This window comes from Megachile rotundata, chromosome 2 (genome assembly GCF_050947335.1).
Source record: "Megachile rotundata isolate GNS110a chromosome 2, iyMegRotu1, whole genome shotgun sequence".
Taxonomy (NCBI): domain Eukaryota; kingdom Metazoa; phylum Arthropoda; class Insecta; order Hymenoptera; family Megachilidae; genus Megachile; species Megachile rotundata.
In genome coordinates this window covers 11,621,206-11,642,380 of record NC_134984.1, presented here as the reverse complement: position 1 = coordinate 11,642,380, position 21,175 = coordinate 11,621,206, and the positions used below count along the sequence as shown (strand labels likewise).

The window sequence follows — 21,175 nt, the reverse complement described above, 5'->3', positions numbered from 1 at the left end:
ATATTTATTACAAAGAAATTACTGGTGAAGAATGCAGATGTAAGCCATTTTCCGACCGCCATCTTTAAACATTACGCGCATGCGCAGACGAAATATCGTCGAAGTCGTACTTCACCCGACTCACTTCGCTTCAGCATTTAAATTGGTTATATTTTCTCTCTCTCTCTAAAAATTTGCTTGTCGCCTCTTGTATTCCTCTTTGAGCTCTGAAGAAGATTAATGCTAATTTCTAATGCTTCAGTCAATAAATATCGGCAGTATGCGATTGTTCGCTCTAAGAGCATCGACTATTCAGACACAATTCAGATGCAATCTTTTATCCGCCATCTTCTGGACCATTTCCAATACGAAGTTTATCTCCACGTGAAAATATCGAACGAAATCTCGAGCAATGGCGGAGAAGGGTTTACCGTGGTTGGTAGATTTCCCAACAATTCCTTGATTTGATGTGGGTTGCAGGACGAATAGAAATGACGTCGTTTAACCCTTTCGTTGCTAAGGGTAACTATTATCACCAGCCATTAAGTGGTCAACGAGTACTAAGGGCGATTATGGTCAGCCGTACATGGTGCATATGCAAAGATAATAATTAAAGACAAGAACCGACGAAGGGGAGAGAATGAATGAAAAATAAACTTGCTGAGTGAAGTGGTATTAAGGTTGAAAATACAAAATGTATTATTTATACAAGTGTATTTAGTGCGTATGAAAAGGAGGATTTACATAACTATGTTGATATGTATGAAATATAATAATTGTTATAATTAAATGTAGTTTTGTTAGACAAAGATATGAAAAGAGTAATAATACTTTTATATGTATAGAGAAGTTTGGGTGTTTGAGGATTTAAAAATTTGAGAATTTGAAGATTTGATAATTTGATAATTTGATAATTTGATAATTTGATAATTTGATAATTTGACAATTTGATAATTTGATAATTTGATAATTTGATAATTTGATAATTTGATAATTTGATAATTTGATAATTTGATAATTTGATAATTTGATAATTTGATAATTTGATAATTTGATAATTCGATAATTCGATAATATGATAATTTGATAATTTTACCATTTTATAATTTAATAATTTTATAATTCTATAATTCTATAATTTTATAATTTTGCAATTTCACAATTTCACAATTTGACAACTTTACAATTTCATAATTTCACAATCTGACAATTTCACAATTTTACAATTTCACAATTTTACAATTTTACAATTTTACAATTTTACAATTTGACAATTTGACAATTTGACAATTTGACAATTTGACAATTTGACAATTTGACAATTTTACAATTTCACAATTTTACAATTTTACAATTTTACAATTTGACAATTTGACAATTTGACAATTTGACAATTTGACAATTTGACAATTTCACAATTTCACAATTTCACAATTTTACAATTTCACAATTTTCCAATTTCACAATTTTCCAATTTTACCATTTTACCATTTTTCCAATTTAACAAATTAACAATTTGAAGATTTAGAAACATAGGATTTGAGATTTGAAAATTTGCAACTTTAAAAATGTAGATACTATAATTTAAAAATTTAGAAGTATATATTTGCACACTTAAGAATTTAAAAAAGTCAATATTTAACCATAAATAGTTCAAAATAACAAGTACCTATTAAATCTTACTCAAAACATTAAACTTCACACATTTAAAATACAAAAGAAGTCTCACAATTTTCTAAACCAAGAAATGAATTAAAAACAATTATATAAAATATTAAAAATTCGAAACCCACCCTATAAAATCTGACCCGAATCACTGTCTCGATTTTCCGTCGAGTACACAATGGGCGATTTTCCGTTCAAGTTCGCCATAGCGAAACGGACGAGCCAGTAATTTCCTGCGTCACCCGAAAGTTACACACGGTTTAACCGAACAATAACAAACGTATATTTACGCAAATAGCCAGAAACAAGCTCTATTTTCGCGTGGATTGGTCACTGCTCGACCGAGGGGAAAGAATGTCGATTTAGGGGTAACTAAAATCGGGACGAAATCCTCGAAAGCGAACAAAAAGGCCGAAGGTTCGCTCGTGAATCGAAGGATTTGCAAGGAAACCGCATGCGAACCGATGTTCCGTGAAATCCTCGAATATTTTTCCATTAACAGAACCGGTTGTTTCGTAAAAATCCTATACTCGACAACAGCCCTGTATACATACGCGATTCTAACCGCGTTCCTGATCCCCGCATGGAACCCGGCCGATAAAAAGTCTTGGGAAGAACGCTACACCCGCTGGAACGTTGGGAATCCTGTATTATACAGCGATCGAGCGAGTCAAGTGAAAAGTTGTGGTGAAAAAAAAATTCCAGTTAGTATTTGCCAGCTGGTGCGTTCTAAGTGATATAGGATGTTCCATACACAGCGAGTGTGAAAAATATCTCAGTCATAGACTTTGTGAAATTGTTGCTTTGATTTAGGAATTTTTTGTAAAGGTATATGGTTATGTTGTAGGAAATCTTTGGAGTAGATGTTAAGAGGATACAAATAGGAATTTAGAAATCCAGAAGTTCAGGAATTCAAAGATTTAGGAATTCAGAGCGCGAGTATTTAGGAATTCAGGAAATTAGGAATTTAGAAATATAAAGAATGAGGAATTCAAGATTTTAGCAATTCGAGAATTCAGGAATTCAGGAATTCAGGAATTCAGGAATTCAGGAATTCAGAAATTCAGAAATTTAAAAATTTAGGAATTCAAGAATTCAAGAATTCAGGAATTCAAGAATTTAGCAATTCAGAAATTCAAGAATTTAGCAATTCAGAAATTCAAGAATTCAAGAATTTAATAGTTCAAGAACGCAGGAATTTAGGAATTTAAACATTTTGGAAATTGAGGAATTTAGGTATTCAGGAATTCAGGAATAAATTTCCATATTTCAACTATTTTAGGTCGTCAAATGTCTATACTTTCAAATTTCTAATTTATCAAATTTCTATGTCTTCAAATTTTAAGAAAAACCACAAACATAGAAGTATCGATTTCTCAAAATTACCAAGTACCCAAATTCTCAAACTTAGAAATCTCAAAATTCCAAAATTCCAAAATTCCAAAATTCTAAAATTCCTAAATTCCGCAATTTTTAAATTTTTCAATTCCTAAATTCCTGAATTCTTAAATTCATAAATACCTATATTCCTAAATTCGTAAATTCCTGAATTCCTAAATTCCTAAATTCCTAAATTCCTAAATTTTTACATTCCTCAATTTCTAAATTTTTTAATTCCTTAATTCCTGAATTCCTGAATTCCTGAATTCTTGAATTTTTAAATTCCTAAATTCCTTAATTCGTCGATTTCTACATTTTGTAATTCCGGAATTCTTGAATACCTGAATTCTTAAATTCCTAAATTCGTATATTCCTGAATTCTTAAATCCCTAAATTCTTATACTCCTGAATTCCTGAATTCTTGAATTCCTGAAATCCTGAAATCCTGAAATCCTGAAATCCTGAAATCCTGAAATCCTGAAATCCTGAAATTCTGAAATTCTGAATTCCTGAAATCCTGTATTCCTGAATTCTTAAATTCCCACGTTCTGAAACTCCCAATTTCCTAAATTCCAGAATATACGTCTTATCATTTGTTTCTTTATTTTTCAACTTCGATTCTAATTCCAAAATAAGTACGCATTCAACGCCTTTAAATTTAGTGTTAACTGAACTAATCCCCAAAAAAACGTAACATAAGCTTTTATCACCGCAACGAAACATTCGCGGTTCATAAAACGGGAATCAAGCAGCTTCGTTCGTTGCGTTCCAATGCCAGCCAGCTTCCCGACATGGGATTACATTTTAATCTAATACTTTCATCCGGATAAGACGGCGTAAAATCTTTCGGTATCATAGCCGAAGAAACCCGGCGGCAAATTCGAGCAGATTATCGACTTTCCGAGAAACTTTAACCGAACTTGCAACGAAGGTTCTCCTTCTGCCGTAATTCATCAAGATCGTCCGAGGATCTCGCGTTTCGGTGGCTGACATTCGTCACTTTTCTCCTTCGCTTCTTGACCCAATTTTCCTCGGCGAACTTCCACAGTTCGTGCAAATAGTTGGCCAGGATGGCAATCGAACTACCGCGAAACTTATCGGCACCGGTTATAAATTAATTCCCCACGCCGTAGGAGAAGCAAACTGTTAGTTTCCGTGAAATTCCGTGGAGTATGTTCAGCAAACAGAAAGCTATTTGCGAACGCAAACGAATATGTTTAGCTTTATGATAGTATAACAACGGTGTGTAATTGTATAACGACTATTCGAAAGAGATTGTTTGTCTTGAGTGCGAATGATCGGTTGAACTGATGTTCGATATTGGTACGAGATGTACTGATGACTGTAAGGATTTGTAGAAATAAAAATTTACGGAATCTTGATTTTGTTGATTATTCAATTAGTAAATTTCAAAATTTTCAATTTTTAAGTTTTGAAATTTTCAAAGTGTGAGTTGTACAATTATTGAAATTTCAAGAATTTAAATATTCATTTTTTGCAATTTTCAAATTCACGAATTACCAGATTTTCAAATTAACCAATTCACAAATCTTCAAATTTTCAATTCTGAAATTTCCAAATTCTCAGTTTTCCAAATTTCCAAATCTCTAAATTTCAGAATTCTCAATTTCCCTAATTACTAAGTCTAGAGATCTGCAGAATCTCCAAATTCTCAATTTCTCCAATTTCCAAATCTCCAAATCTCCAAATTCTCAATTTCCCCAATTTCCAATTCTCCAAATTCTCAATTTCTCCAATTTCCAATTCTCCAAATTCTCAATTTCCCCAATTTCCAATTCTCCAAATTCTCAATTTCTCCAATTTCCTCAATTTCCTCAATTTCCTCAATTTCCAATTCTCCAAATTCTCAATTTCCCAAATTTCCAATTCTCCAAATTCTCAATTTCTCCAATTTCCAAATCGCCAAATCTCCAAATCTCCAAATCCCTAAATCCTCAAATCTCCAAATTCTCAATTTCCCCAATTTCCAATTCTCCAAATCCTCAATTTCCCCAATTTCCAATTCTCCAAATTCTCAATTTCTCCAATTTCCAATTCTCCAAATTCTCAATTTCTCCAATTTCTAATTCTCTAAATTCTCAATTTCCCCAATTTTCAAATCTCCAAATTTTCAATTTCCCCAATTTCCAAATCTCCAAATCTCCAAATCTCTAAATCCTCAAATCTCCAAATTTTCTCAATCTCCAAATCTCCAGAGTCACCAAAATCTCAAATTCCCCAATTTCTAAATCACTAAATCTCCAAATTTCGAAATCTCCAAAGCCTCAATTTTCCAAATTTCTCAAATCCCAATTTTCCTTATTTCTGCAATTCTCTTTCCGAATCTCCAAATTCCGTTTTCCCTAACTTTCAAATACGCGAATCTCGAAATTGCCAACCTCTCTTACCAAATATTCAAATCCGTATCATAACAAATGCAAAACCCTGCCTTTAGCAAGCTCCCGTACTCATTAGCGTTCCGTCCCGTCCCACCATAGTGACTTCAATCCTTGATTCCGCATCTCCCACCCGCTTAACGAACGCGATCAATCAGAAATCCCAGAAATTTCGTATCAGAAAAAAGCAGCGGCAAAGAAACGACAAGATATCACCGGAAAGAGAAAGAATTACGGCGGAAACGGACGACAGATCCAGGACAAAATCGATAAGCATCGTGCGACCATGAATCAGCGTCGACGTGTTTAGACCGCCTGTGGGGTTTGGCAAAGGATCCGCAGGATAATCTCGACGAAACCACGACAGGATATAGATGCTGCTAGCGTGTTAAAAAAAGAATCGACGTAAAGATATTGGTTATTTTTTGTTATAAATACAGTCTCTGGCCATCGAATTAGGATTACTATCAATTTTAAGCATTCTTCATGTTTTTCATAAAATTAGGTTTGTTCAAATTGTAATGATATTAGCTACTAACATAAATACTGTACATAACATTATTAACACATGTTAATATCTTGTATTTCCTTTGCTTTGGTCACAGCGGCATGCTCCGTATACATCATATGCTTTATATCTTCATTTTCCCAAATATCTGTAATTCTTTTCAACTCAGGTAATGTTAGAGAGTTGTAAACTAGTCTATTGAGTAGGCAGACATTTTCTGTGGCATTCAAATTTCACCTGACGCGCTATCGATACTCAAGCCTAACGTAAACGCTCGCGCGGCCCTTAATTGCTCATCACCCACACAATTTATTATCACGATAGTAACAAATTGCTATGTATATATCGATATCAACGTATTTAGTAATAATTTGCATGACCAAAGACAATTTTTTGTATGTGACATAATGTTATTAGCCATAGAAGTGAAATTTTCGTATGTGGTCCTAATGCGATGGCCAGGCAATATACTACAGGGTGTCTCACAAGTAGTGTTACTCCCTGAAAGGGGTGGTAGGGGATGTCATTCTGAACAAGATTTTCCCTTACAAAAATGGGGTTTGAAGCTGCATTTTTGAATTATTAAGTATGTATAATATACTATGTGTACACTGTACATACAGTCTAATAAATACACAGGGTATCTCACAATTAGCGAAGGCCCCTGAAATGGGGGGTAGCTGACGTGATTCTAAGCAAGATTTCCTTTTGCAAAAATAGGGTTTGAAGCTTCGGTTTTGAATTATTAAGGAAAAACGCGGACCAATTAGCGCGAGGATTACGCATGCGCAGACGCGAGAGCGGCAGTTTCGGATAACGCGTGGTAATCCGACGCGTAGTAATGCAACGCGTGGTAATCCTGCGCGTAGTAATCCAACGCGTAGTAATACAGCGTGTAGATATCCAACGCGTAGTAAACCAGCGCGTGCATATTCAACGCGTAATAATGCAGCGCGTGGTAATTTTAAGCGTAGGAATCTAATGCGTCGTAATCTAACGCGTAGTAATCCAGCGCGTGAATATTCAACGCGTGGTAATTCTAAGCGTAGGCATCTAACGCATGGTAATCTGACGCGTAGTTATCCAACGCGTAGTAATTCAACGCGTAGTAATACAACGTGTGGATATCCAACGCGTAGTAATCTAGCGCGTGCATATTCAACGCGTAGTAATTCAACGCCTAACAATGCAACGCGTGGTAATTCTAAGCATAGGAATTAACGCCTCGTAATCTACGCGTAGTAATCCAGCGCGTGAATATTCAACGCGTGGTAATTCTAAGCGTAGGCATCTAACGCATGGTAATCTGACGCGTAGTTATCCAACGCGTAGTAATTCAACGCGTAGTAATACAACGTGTGGATATCCAACGCGTAGTAATCTAGCGCGTGCATATTCAACGCGTAGTAATTCAACGCCTAACAATGCAACGCGTGGTAATTCTAAGCATAGGAATTAACGCCCGTAATCTACGCGTAGTAATCCAGCGTGTGGATATCTAACGCGTAGTAATCCAGCGCGTGGATATTCAACGTGTGTAAGTCCAACGCATAGTAATGCGTAATTAACTAAGACAATTTTCCATATATGACATAATGTTATTAGCCATAAAAGTGAAATTCTCGTGGTCCTAATTCGATGGCCAACTGTAAATGTCAGACACAAGGAACCATAAAGGAAGAACAGAACGAAAAATAAAGTTGAAGATTAGCAGTTAATCCTTGAATGGAAAGGATGCATTTTAAAGGAGATAAAGTCATCGTGACTTTGCCGGAGAAAGATTTTCCTTTTGCCCGAAACTCGCTTTATCATCCGTCTTCTCGAGTTATTTCTCCTCTCACGAGTTTTCCCACATTCTTCATGCTTACTGGTTCCTTCGACCCGGTTTGAATACACTCGTGAAATGTAGACATGAAAACGATGTCCTTCGCGGATATCAAATTAGAGGAATATGCTCTCATAGATATGGAAGTAATAAATCATTCTGATGAGACGTTTGGCAAATTTCTGGAGAATATGAACAGGTTTCTTCTTTGACGTCTTGGGTCTTTAAGGTCATGGATTTCTAGGTCTTCGGATGTTATATTTATTTATCAGATGCGCCTGTTCCGAGTTGCTCGGAATATAATTAGCTTTAAATTTATGGGTATTCTTTCAAACCCAAAAACGATTCATTCTTACAGTTTTGAACGGATCTGTAAGACCACATGAACGTCTCCACAACTTGACGTTCTTAACTATTGTCAATAGCCTTCTAACAGGCCAGAAAAGCACATCTTTTTAATGTCAATATATCTTTCCTTAAAGAAGTTTATTTCCATGGTCCTAAACTGTGCACCCTTGCTGTGTGCAGTGTTTACGAAAATCCTTGCATACTCGGCGGACCAGGCACTCTGACTCGGTCATTCAGCAGTCTCACAATGTGTCCCATTACTAGTTCTTTTGAAGGACCCAAATCACTTAACTGTTTGGGTCACCTTATTAACGAAACGTTATTTACAACCCTGGAGTGAAGCCTAGAATCTTACAATCTCATTCGCTGAACCATCTCACCAATCACTATTTTTTTACAAATAACAATCTGTCCTGATTGGTCCTTTTGGTAACGCCTTCACGTTCTGAACTTCCTCCATGGCTTTCTTTTCTGGCTTTTTAGAGGCAACTAGTGTCTTAGAACTACTTTCGGTGAACATATTCACTTTGACAAACCATTGTCACTATCAACATACAACAATCATTACTACTAGTGGGATGATGATCTACATCCTTCATTGACCTGGGCACACCAGTGTGGAGGACTCTGAACCACTCTATAAATTCTACTCTATAATACTAATTCTACATATAATTCCACTACCGTAACAAGTTGTGGAAACGCCATGGGTCGACGAAGATTTACAACCTTCGAAAACAGCTATAAATAATTAATATTTTGCCCAGCGCGTGAACAGCGCCAGTTAGAACTATAATATTAAACAATAGTTACAATAGTTACAATAGTCACAGCTACATTTTTTTTACAGATTAGGAAAGTTGAGATGTTATGTTAATTTGACTTGAACTCAAAATTGAAGCGGTTTAAAAATTCCTAAATTTCATAGATTTATATATATTTACACATATTAATACTAAATTTCAAGATTTATCAATTTTATGATATCTAATTATCCAAATTCCTGAATTTCTAAATTTCTAAATGTCCAAATGTCAAATTTTTAAATTAACGAGTCTTCAATTTTCAAATGCTAATTTTTAAAAACTTCTACATTTACAAATTTTTAAATATATAAAATGAATATTTAAGAAAAAATGTAAAATTTAAGAAGAAAATTTAAAAATCTAATATAAAGACTGAGTTCAATTACATGAGTTCAATCACTGTACTACGCTTTATTCCAAGTAGATTTATCATTGATTAGAAAGACACCGAAAATCCGGTTTTCAATTTAATCTTGCCATTGTTTAAGTTTATACAACCCGTCTATCACACGTTTTCAATTTAACTGCATATTCTTGTGCCCCATATATTGCACCCGGGCAAAATAATGAAATACTTGTTACTGGAGTTAATACGATCCATGTTACACCAGACACTGATGACCTACGGCGTTTATTGAAAATAAAACTTTAATTAACATTCTTGTTTTCATCGACCGAAATGAAAATTATATTTTCATAAAAGTATTATGTTTTTAATTATTCAATATACTTTATGTGTACACTTCATACTACATAGTTAAAGTACTTTATTTAGAATTTTAAAAAAGTATACACTTTTGTGTAGACTTCATACTGCATGGTTAAAGTATTTTATTAGCTTTTTGAGTGTTATGAAAAATAAACTTATTTAAATTTCTAAAACTAAAAAGTTCAAAAAATCTTCAAATTACATTCCAATGTGCCTACATTTCAAAATCCCAAAAATGTAAAAGTTCAAAAACTTAAAAATTCCAAAATCTCAAACTCCTAAATTTCTAAAATTAAAAAAGTCCAAAATTCCCAAATGTCGAAGTTTTTAAATTCCAAAATACAGAATATTTTAAAGTCCCAAAACTATATAAGTCTAAAATCCCAAAGCTCTAAATTTGAAAAATTAAGAAATTCAAAAATCACTAAATTTCAAGATTCAAAAATTCCTAAATTAAAAAATCTCAGAAATGTTAATGTTAGAAAATATCAAACTCCCAAAATCCCAGAGACCTAAACCTCGAAAACCAAATATTCCAAAATCCACAAATTTCTTTATTTCAAACCCCTAAAACTTCAAACTCCCTAATTTCCAAAATTCCACTTCCAAAACTTAAAAATTCCAAGATCCCAGCTTCCTAAATTTCAAAAACTAAAAAATTCCCAACTCCCAAATCGCCACAGGTGCAAGCATCACCTACATCAAAGAAATAAGTCAAACAAAAAATTCTATCCAACCGAAACACGCCATGAATATAAAGGAGTCTTCAAACAGATGTTGAAAAATTCAAACCAAAGCCAAAACAAAGCTCCAATTATTTCAAAGTAAAATATCACGACAAGAGCCACCTTTCTTACAAAAATTGGCATTGAAATCGCGAGCAAAAACAAATCCCACAATTTAATTTCTTCCACAATTTCTACAAGGAAGTAGGATATCACAAGAGCCGCCTTTCTTACAAAAATTGACATTAAAATCGCAAGCAAAAACAAATCCCACGATTTAATTTCTTCCACAATTTCTACAACAAAGTAGGATATCACAAGAGCCACCTTTCTTACAAAAATTGACATTAAAATCGCAAGCAAAAACAAATCCCACGATTTAATTTCTTTCATAGTTTCTACGTACAACGACACCGTCCACCATTTTATTTTGTTTCCCTTTTTCATTCTCGAAAACTACGTCCACAAGTAGCGACCTTCTTCCCAAGCTTCCTTCTCTACTTTCATTACCTCGAGTTCCTCGTTTGGCCCATCCTTTTTTTCATTTATGAACTTCCTACAGTGGCTTTACATTTTCTGAGCTCGCCGTTCATTTTCCTGTCTACCTCCAAGTACCACTTTCACTTTCCTTCTTTCTTTCTCTTTGTCTCGCTCTTTCTTCGTTCCAACAAACGCCTAATACCACAGACTCTCTCTTTTTCTGTCTCGGGGCAACGAAACGAAGTTCTTCTGCTCGTCCACCATCTTTTCAAACGACTCGGCTCCATCTATGCCACTTCACCTTCAATTATGCCGCTAAACGATCTTCGTCCGTAAAAACTCGACAAACGAAGCCAATTTATCCGATCGTTGACGAGATGCTTCGATTTTTCTATCTCTTCTTTCCTCGTTTTTTTGGCAACGCTTTTTCGCCCATACTGACCGCCATTTTCTCACTCGATGCTCTTTTCTTGCGGTACTTTTATCTGCCGAGCGTTCAGCATTTTTTGTTCCAGGTTGTCAGGAACTTGGGCTCAGATATACTGGACTTTTTTTATATTCGCTGCGTTTGTAAGTGATTCTTGGGGTTGGCAGGATAATGTTTTGATAAGAATATTTTCTGATTTGATGTAATTGGTGACAGTATAGTGTGATTTCGTGCATTTCAATTTTTAGGTTATTTTGGGATAAAGCTGTTGGGGTAAATGTACTTCGTAAATTTGCAATTTCGTCTCTTAAAATTTTTTTTGTCCTTGAATAACCAATTTTAATTTTCTAAATTATTCAAATGTGAAAATATTGAGAATTTTACAAACTACAAATAAAATACCATTTCGACAAATAATACTCTCCCTACAACCTCCTCTACCTAACCTAACCATTCCCTGCACAAAATCCCTGAACCACGAACGCAAACAAGCGGTGTACAAGCACCCTTCAAATTCCAGGAAGTGAGACTTTTGTTTAGTACTTGTCTCGGATTTGTAAATGCGATTCGATCCCTTGTCTGATAAACGTTCGGTTTCGCCTCGGCCTCGTCGACGGGCACTGCATCGCGTCAAATCAACCCGAAATCAACTTTCCTCCACGCTTTACCCGTTTCAAGCGTGCTAGCTTCATTTCACCTTCATCCCCCTCGACGGATTCCCAATGCGAATGCCCCGTGTCACCGTAGTTCACAAAAGCACCAGGAACGTAGCCAATTTCCTGGAGCTCGCGCTGAATATCTGAGTGCTTCTTTCCCTCGTTGTTTCCCGCGCCGCTTGTTCCACCAACCCCCTACTCGTTGCTCGATTTAAACGATTCCCCCGACGTCATCGGGGAGAAAATCTTAGTCTGGAGAGTACGCCTCTCTTTAATTTGCATCCGGTTTACGTGTTTCACCCCCCGCGGGTAAACCGATGTGCTCGCCGCTGCCTCCGGGACTCGAGTGTCACTTACCACGGTGAAAAATTAGCGGATTTCGAATTTAATCGACTGCGAAGAACAGCAATTTGGTGGACTGTTTGAATCTAATCTGTGATACGATTATTGTAATTTGGTGACGGGTTTATTGAGTGTAATGGTGGGGAGGTAATGTGCGAGAGCAGTGGGGATTTGGGTGGGGAGAGATAGAAGAATTTAGTAGGATTTTATTCTCATGTCGAAGAAGTTTAGGACTAGAGATACAAATTTAAAGAGAACCGAGATACAAATTCTCGTGGACGCTGGCCATATTATTTATTAGTTTATTAGGTTAGTTGACAAATTTGATGTTCAAAGGCGGTTCGTGTTTAATGTTGGCTATGGATTATTTCAAACTCGTTTAAGGAAGATCGAGTGAAATTTTAGTGGATCGTTTTGCGTGTTTCGAACGTTGCGTAGTAATTTTCGGAAGTTTAATGAAGGGTTCGTTAATTTTCGAGGATGATGTTCTTTACTTTCATCAAGCGTTCGACATGGGAACATTATACCATATAATACGTTAACATATAATACATTATGTATGCATTAACCTCTTAGGCACGCGTCACTATAGTGGCTTTCGAATGTCGTAGATTACACAGCGCCACTATAGTGGCTCCCTCTACGGACTCACTCGCTCTCCGTTTCAATTGAATGATCGTTTCATATGTTTTGATTCGCACTTTTTTGCCTTCACCACGTTTTATAAGAGTATTAACAAATCCCACAAAAGTACATTAAATGTAAATAAAAGGTACCAAGTAGTTTAGGAACCGTGGAGCATCTCTTTACACTAATACGATATTGGAAACATTTGGAAATTACATATTTTGTGAATTTTCTAAAAAAGTAAATTATCAAAGTTAATGCATGTCATGTCTTTGGGAGAAATTATAATTTAATCATGAAAAACTTTGTTCCAATGTACTCACGTAGAGAACAGCATTGTCATAGATTGTAGTGCTGTTTATAAAGCACTATACTATACTATTCGTATCGAATTTAAAAATCTATAATTTCTAAATTTACAAACTCATGTTTAAATTTTCAATAATTTATCAAATTCCCGAACTTTTAAATTTCTAAATTTTTTTATGTCTAAAATTAAGTTCACATTATATGTCTATAAACCAGATAGTAAATAAAAATTGTTCTCCATCACTTTTCATACTAATTTTTTTTTCAACACTTGCCATGATATAAAACAATTTAATAAAATACATATTGCATTGTTTAAACATATTTTCCTCACATTTACGGGATCATACAAAGTGATTTCACCACATTCTATAGATTGTCTTTTTCGATATCGTGATAAGCCTCGATTATCTGATTACTTCCATTCAAACTCCCTCATTCTAACGATCAGTTCAATTCAGTGGCTAGCAATGGAACGATTAGTTTAATTCAATAACGGGAAAATAGAACGATATAACCGAAGACGTTCTCGCAGTAGTTTCTTCGAATCAGTTCCTCAAGGTTGGAATTTCTTTGCTGATAGCAACAGCAAAACTCAATTTACTCGAGTCCGCCCTCGTTGCTGTGCTGGTAACTTCAATTATTTAAATCACTTGTTTCTAAAGGATGCAACGCTAATAAGCGTAAAGCAATCCGCTTGATTCCTCGACAGAGTCCGGTATATTGTTTTCTCAATTACAAGCGACATTAATTTTAATCAAAATTTAATCTGCTAAAGATAGTTCCGTCGTTTGCATTATTCCCAAAGATTTCTATATAAATTACGCTTCCCAATCTCTTCATTTAGAATGTTGTTAGTTGTTTTATGATATTGCAGAAGCAATCGCAATGTTCGTTCTCTTATTATTTCAAACAGATGCTTCCAAATATTACGTTCTCAATTTTATAATTAGCTGTTTGTCATTAAAAATGCAGCATGAACTATTTTAACTCGTATTATTTTTATGGAAGCATTTTTTGTGAAGATTACATTGTGTAATATTTTTAGAAACAGGGTTAGTATCAATGACGCTTTTATTTTTGAGGTTAGGTTATACATAATCCTTTGGTTTGGTTAGGTTTAACGTAGACCGGACCTAATCCTATTTTTCACACTTAATCATCATAACAACTAAGGGCAATTTAATTTACTTTAGCTTATGTTAAATGCCTAATTAACTAGGTGAAATTCCTTCCTTACAAACATTAAATGACACTAAGGTTTTATAAAAAAAAGTTAATCTCAGTTAAGCTTTTATTTTTGAAGTTAATTTATTACAAACAGTACTATCTCATTCCTGTTTTCCACACATAACATTTGGTTTTGGTCAGATTTAAAGAAAATTAAAATGGACCCTATCTTCCAGACCTAACTCTTCTATATGTGTCTGTAAAGTCTTCTCATCTACCAATTATACAATTTACTTTAACATTTATCTTTATAGTGTACTTTGCTTATGGTATTCTATAATAGAAAGTGAAAAACTTGTTATAAACACGAGTGCATAACTCACCGTTTATGTGGAGGTTCACGTGGATGTATTTGGGCGGATGAGTGCTGACTTGACACTGATACTGGCCCTCATCGCTACTGTTTACTGGCTCGATCTGAAGACGCCAGTTGTCTGGGTACTGAAATTTCACTTTATACCTAGGATCCCCTACGTATGTGGTTGGACCCACCGTCAGCAAATTCACCTTCTCGCCGTTGTCTTGCCTTCGCACCCAGGATACCTGTTGACATATCGTTACATCACGTCTCTACTGTGCTCGCATCAGCTCGGACGATTAAACTTTGGACGTACGTGTAATAGGTTTGGGGTTATTAATAAAGACCAGCTTAATGCCAAAACAAGAACTTTATGTCCGCTCTAGGCAGCTATGCAGCGGCAACTCCCGTTCCGACGTTCACACCTCCCACTCCTTTGTTTCTCACATACGTGCCACACTCTCATGCATATTACATACACTACATTCCCTCTCTTCCTTAATATTTTCTTTTTTTTTTTTATATATATATATACCTATGTACTAACGAACGATAACAACTATCACTTAACACCCGGGTTCTATATCTATGTAGTAACTGAACGAACAAATAAATGCCATTTAAAACTAATACTCTATATAATACTATGCACCCTAAAAACGCCATAACGCTCCGGCACTTTTCTGTTCCGCTTTGGTCTCCCTGAGCTTTCTCCTATCTGCTCCTTCTCCTTGTCCTTTTTACTTCTCGCAATATTCTCTGTCTCTTTCTCTTCCTCAACTATATCCTGAGCTCCTTCTACTATTTCCTCTTCTTCATCCGAATCCACAACCTTCCTTACTTCTGTTAAATTCCGCTTATACTCTTTTCCTTCTCCTGATTTCAACGTCACTGTGTTTCCTTTCCGTTCCATGACCGTGAATTCGCCTGTTCCGAAATTTGTGCTCAACTTATGTTTCTTCGGTTGCTTTACTAACACTCTATCTCCTTCTTCTACCCTACTGTCTTTTGCATGATGCACTTTATCATAATATTCCTTTCCTATTTGCTTTTTCCACGCATCCCGCTCTCTCACCTCTTCCTCTACGAATGTACTCCCGCCTAACTCCGGCAATTTCGTTCTTATCTTTCTACCAAACATCAATTCCCCTGGTGAAACCCCAGTTACAGTATGCGGTGTCGAACGATACATTAATAAAAATTTTAACAGTTCCTCGCGCCAATTCCTTTTCTCCGCGTGTGCTATTCTTAACCTTTTTAATATACTTCTGTTCTGCCTCTCTACTTCGCCATTTGCCTGCGGCCAATACGGAGCTGTATGTGAAACTTTTACCCCATTTTCATTCAACCACCTTCGCAGTTCTAAATCAGTGAACTGACGTCCATTATCGCATACCACTACTTTTGGAAGACCAAATCGCGCAAATATTTCGAACAAGTGTTTCTGAATACTACCTGCGCTCGTATTTGTTAAAATCACCGTTTCAAAATACCTACTATAATAATCCGTTACAACAAAAATATTTTCTCCGGTGGGAAGCGGTCCCATCAAATCCATCGCTATCGCTTCCCAGGGCCCCTGTGGCAACGGGTTAGGCTTTAAAGGTGGTGGTTCGCTCGTTTTCTGCACCAACTGACACCCTCTACATGACTTGACAGTTTTTTCCGCGTCTTTATCTATCCCCTCCCACCACACTTTGCTCCTGAGCCTATGTTTCATTGCTACTATACCGGGATGTCCCTCGTGAGCTAAATCTAACGTTCTTTTCTTTAAAGATTCCGGAATCACTATTCGCGTACCCCTTAAAACGATATTATCTTTAATGCATATTTCATCTTTCAATATTTTAAAACGTGAATTTCCTACCGGCTTCCAGTCGCCTGTGTTGTACGCTTTTCTCACTTCAGACAGCAGTTTATCTTTCCCGGACTCAATGTTTATTTCCTTTGTTGTTAACGCGCACGGTCTTACTTCTTCTACTAGCCACGCAATAAATTTTCTATCCTTTTCACTTTCGGACTTTTCTTCCTTTGCAATGCAAAGGCGCGATAGCACATCCGCAATATTTGTCTTTCCTTTTTCATACACTACTTTATATTTAAACGATTGTAATCGTAGCACCCATCGCTCAATTCTCGCGTTTGGTTTGGATTTTGGCGCAAAAATATACTCCAACGCTTTGTGGTCTGTCACAAGCTCAAACTCCATACCATACAACCAATTATAAAATCGCTCACATGCATATACCAGTGCTAACGCCTCTTTTTCAGTTTGCGAATACCGTCTTTCACAATCAGACAAACTCCTGCTCGCATAGCTTATTACACGCCATTGTTGCTTGTCGTCTACTTGTGTTAGCACACATCCTAAGCCTACCGGGCTTGCATCCGCTATCACTCTCGTTCTCGCATGAACATTAAATATACCCAGGGTTCCCGCATTCGCCAGTCTCTCTTTTAACAACTTGAATGCGTTTTCTTGTTCTTTTCCCCATGAAAAGGTAACACTTTTCCTCGTTAATCGCCTCAACGGTTCGCTTATCGTAGCCAGATTTAGGATGAAAGCCCCACAAAAATTCACAAGTCCCAGAAAGCTACGAACTTCTTCCGCGGTCTTCGGCGCGCGAAACCTATTTACGGCATCCACTTTCGACTCCAGCGGTTTATACCCTTTACCCGAAATCCGAAATCCTAAAAACACGATCTCGTTTTTTCCAAACACGCATTTTTCCTTATTTAATGTTACCCCTTTTCGCGATAACGTCTCAAGGACCCGCTTTAATCTGTAATCATGCTCTTCTTTCGTTCTCCCGCACACAATAATGTCATCTATAAAATTCACCGCTCCTTCGCAACCTACTAATACTGTTCGCATTATTCTTTGAAACATTTCCGGCGCGCAATTAATACCAAACATTAATCTTTTATAACGGAATAATCCTGCCTCGGTTACAAAAGTTGTAATATCTCTACATTCTTCGTGTAATTCAATCTGATGATACGCCGATTTTATATCCATCGTACTAAACCACTCACATCCACGCACCACATCCAAAATTTCCTCTATCACCGGAAGTGGGTACCTTTCCCGCAAAATCGCTTCGTTCGCTCGTCGCATATCAACACACAATCTAACCTCCCCGTTTTTCTTCATTATTGGAACCACCGGTGAAACCCATCTCGTTGGACCCTCAACTGTTTCGATAATATCCAACTCTAATAATTCTTTCAATTGTTTACTAATCTGATCGCGTAATTTGAACGGTAGTCTCCGCACCGGCTGCGCGACTGGTGGTTTCGATCGGTCAATGGGTAACATTAATTTGAAATCCTTTAATTTACCTATTCCTTGAAAAATATCAGGATTTTCCTCTTTAATATTTATTTCCTGAACTCGCAACCCTATTCTCAAAATTCCCAGCTGTTTCGCCGTTTCGTAACCCAAAATTGACCGCCCTTCGCCTTTTAACACCACGAAACTCGCTCGCACTTTACAATTTTCGACCTCAGCCACACAATAAAATTGTCCTAACAATTCCAGCGCGGTGTCATGTCCATACGGGTACACGTTTTTATCGACCTGCCTGCTCGATTCGCAAATAATTTTATTAGCTTTACACCGGTTCCACGTTTCCTCATCAATCACGTTACACTGTGCTCCCGAATCTATTAACATATTCAATATGACACCCCCTATCTTAATGTCCATACTTTGTCCCCCTTGCACTGCACTGATTCGGCACTCCGTTTGCAATCCAAATGCATATCTTGCTTGTCCCGCGTCGGGCTCTTCGTTCAGTTCCCTGACCCTCGCTTTCGGCCGCGGTGTTTCTTTCCGTCCTCTCTTGTCCGGCACCATCTGTGATTTGCACACTGTCGCGAAATGACCCTGTTTTCCGCATTTACTGCACGATCTCGATCTCGCAGGACACTTTTCGTCTTTGTATGAATGTCCTGTATACCCACACCGAAAACACTGCGTGTCTCTCTTCTTCTCCGTTACTTTTTCATTCCTCCTCTCTTTCTTTACGCTGTGTGTCGCGGCAATCGTTTTCCCTTCGATGTCTTTTGTCTGCAAATCGATCGCCTCGATCGTTCTGGCCACTTCCATGACGTCACTCAGCTTAAAATCGCCTTTTTCCAACAGGCGTCGCCGCACTTCGTTCGATGCACATTTTTCTACAATTTGCCCACAAATTTCAATTTCTTCCGCTGCAAACTCACAATTTCTTGCCTGTTGCCTCAATCGCGTTACATACTGATTCATCGTTTCTCCTTCCTTTTGTTTTAGCTGACGAAACACGTGCCTTTCGTACGCCATATTTAATTTCGGCTTGAAATGCGCTGTTAGCGCGTCCCTTGCTTTTTCATACGCGTTTTCTTCTTCTGCGACTGTATCCGCGTCCGGTAATGTATAGAAAACGTCTTGCAATTCAAGTCCCCCATGGTGCAATAACATTGCTTTCTTTCTGTTCACGTCCACCACATTTTTACTTATCGCGAATAACTCAAAGGCTCGAAGCCACCGTTTCCACGCCGCGAATACGTTTCCGTCACTCTCGTTCGGGTTAAATGTAGGCAAAGTTTCTCCACTCATTTTGCACTTTCCAGTTCTAATCCTCGTCGCCAATGTAATAGGTTTGGGGTTATTAATAAAGACCAGCTTAATGCCAAAACAAGAACTTTATGTCCGCTCTAGGCAGCTATGCAGCGGCAACTCCCGTTCCGACGTTCACACCTCCCACTCCTTTGTTTCTCACATACGTGCCACACTCTCATGCATATTACATACACTACAGTACGCAATCATATTTCAATGGGGACAGTTCCATTTTATTATTCCTAGTATAGAACTATAGTACTCCTACCAACATGCAGACAAATGGTAGAAGAGGGTAAATACTGAACGCAGTTATAAAATTTATAAAAATTGCAGTTAGACGCCTCTGGTTAAAATGTATACCTTTAGCTAAAATTTATATTAATACAATCTATGAATTTTTTAAAAGAACAATATTTAATTTTACTAAGAGAAGGTTATTTTTAAAAATATTTTCCTGTAGCTACATTGTCAAAAAATAAGTAAGACAAGTCTGTGATAAAAATTTATTATAATCATTACTTTAGAATCTTTTAAAAGAACAATATTTAATTTCTCTAAGAGAAGGATATTTTTAAAAATATTTTCCTGTAGCTACATTGTCAAAAAATACATAAGACAAGTCTGTGATAAAAATTTATGAATATATAAATTTTCTCTATGAATAAATATTTCATGAAAAATACAAGTTATTTATTAATTAACCGAAGTTAAAATATGTCCACATCGAGTTTCAGTTAAAATATCAGAAATTGTCCACTTTTGCAGTGACGTCATTGTGTTGTAATCTTTCGTTTTCTGTTAAAAAATATGAATTTATGTTTGATGGAGCATAGCGGTTCAAACGGTAATAGGAAGTGGCCACGTTTATCTTCGATCGGGAACAACAGGAAATCCCTATGGTGGTATAGAAGACCGAGGAAAACGCATTGTCTGATTGCTCGTTATGCGAGTACCGATGGTGAATCGAGTATCCGATTGGTTAGCGATAAACAAGGACCCGAAACCCGCAGTTTATCTACGTAACTAGAATTGGATAGTGTTTCCCAACGTTCCCATTAAGTGCGTGCGATATCATACATCTTCGACATAGATATCTAGTCCGCCATTATCCGTTTAACAGAGATTGCCACATATGGACAGTTATCAATGATGCGCATGATAGTCCTCGATCGTGATCGATTGTTTTCCCTCCAAATTTCTAATCGATGGATTTGCTACTTTTATAGAAACGAATTTGTCAATTTATTGATTTGTAAAAATGCTAGGGGTCCATGTCAAAAATGCTATTTTTAATTTGCTAGGGTTATGAATGAAATTTCTTGTAGATATTTATTTTCGAATTTTTAAATTTGCAAATTTTCGTATGTTTGTTTTTATAAGTCTGTTTACTCTGACATTTTTTAATTTCTTAAAATTGGGAATTCGTTAATTACCGTGAATTTTGCACTTTTTCAATTTTCAAATTTATAGATTATGATTTATAATTTGTCATATTTATGTTATCTGATTTGCAAGTTGGACCAATCTTCAAATTTTGAAATTTTTAACTTCACGTTCTCAAATTTTGTCAAATAGGTTTCAAATAGGTTTCTAAATCTTCACATCCGAAATTTCAAGGACCCAAATATCTATATTCCTGAACATGATCTCCAAATTCCTAAATTCTCGAACGGTTAAATTCCTGGATTTTCATTTCCATTTTTTTCAAATCCCTAAATTCTTATCTCCATTTTTTCCAAATCCCCAGATTCCTATCTCCATTTTTCCCAAATCCCCAGATTCCTATTTCAAACTTTCTGAAATCCCTAGATCCCTATTACTAATTTTCCCAAATCCCTAGATTCTTACTGCTAATTTTCCCA

General features: G+C 36.4%; 1 protein-coding gene across 2 annotated transcripts in view; it reads right to left on the bottom strand.

Annotated features, from left to right (window-relative positions):
• The window catches only part of LOC100883817 (defective proboscis extension response 20), a 405,987-nt gene that overhangs the window by 13,588 nt on the left and 371,224 nt on the right, over positions 1-21,175 (bottom strand). For both annotated transcript variants that reach the window (XM_076539924.1, XM_076539926.1), the window contains exon 6: positions 14,736-14,955. In XM_076539924.1, the coding sequence (XP_076396039.1) occupies positions 14,736-14,955 (220 nt within the window). The remainder of the gene's footprint in view (positions 1-14,735; positions 14,956-21,175) is intronic.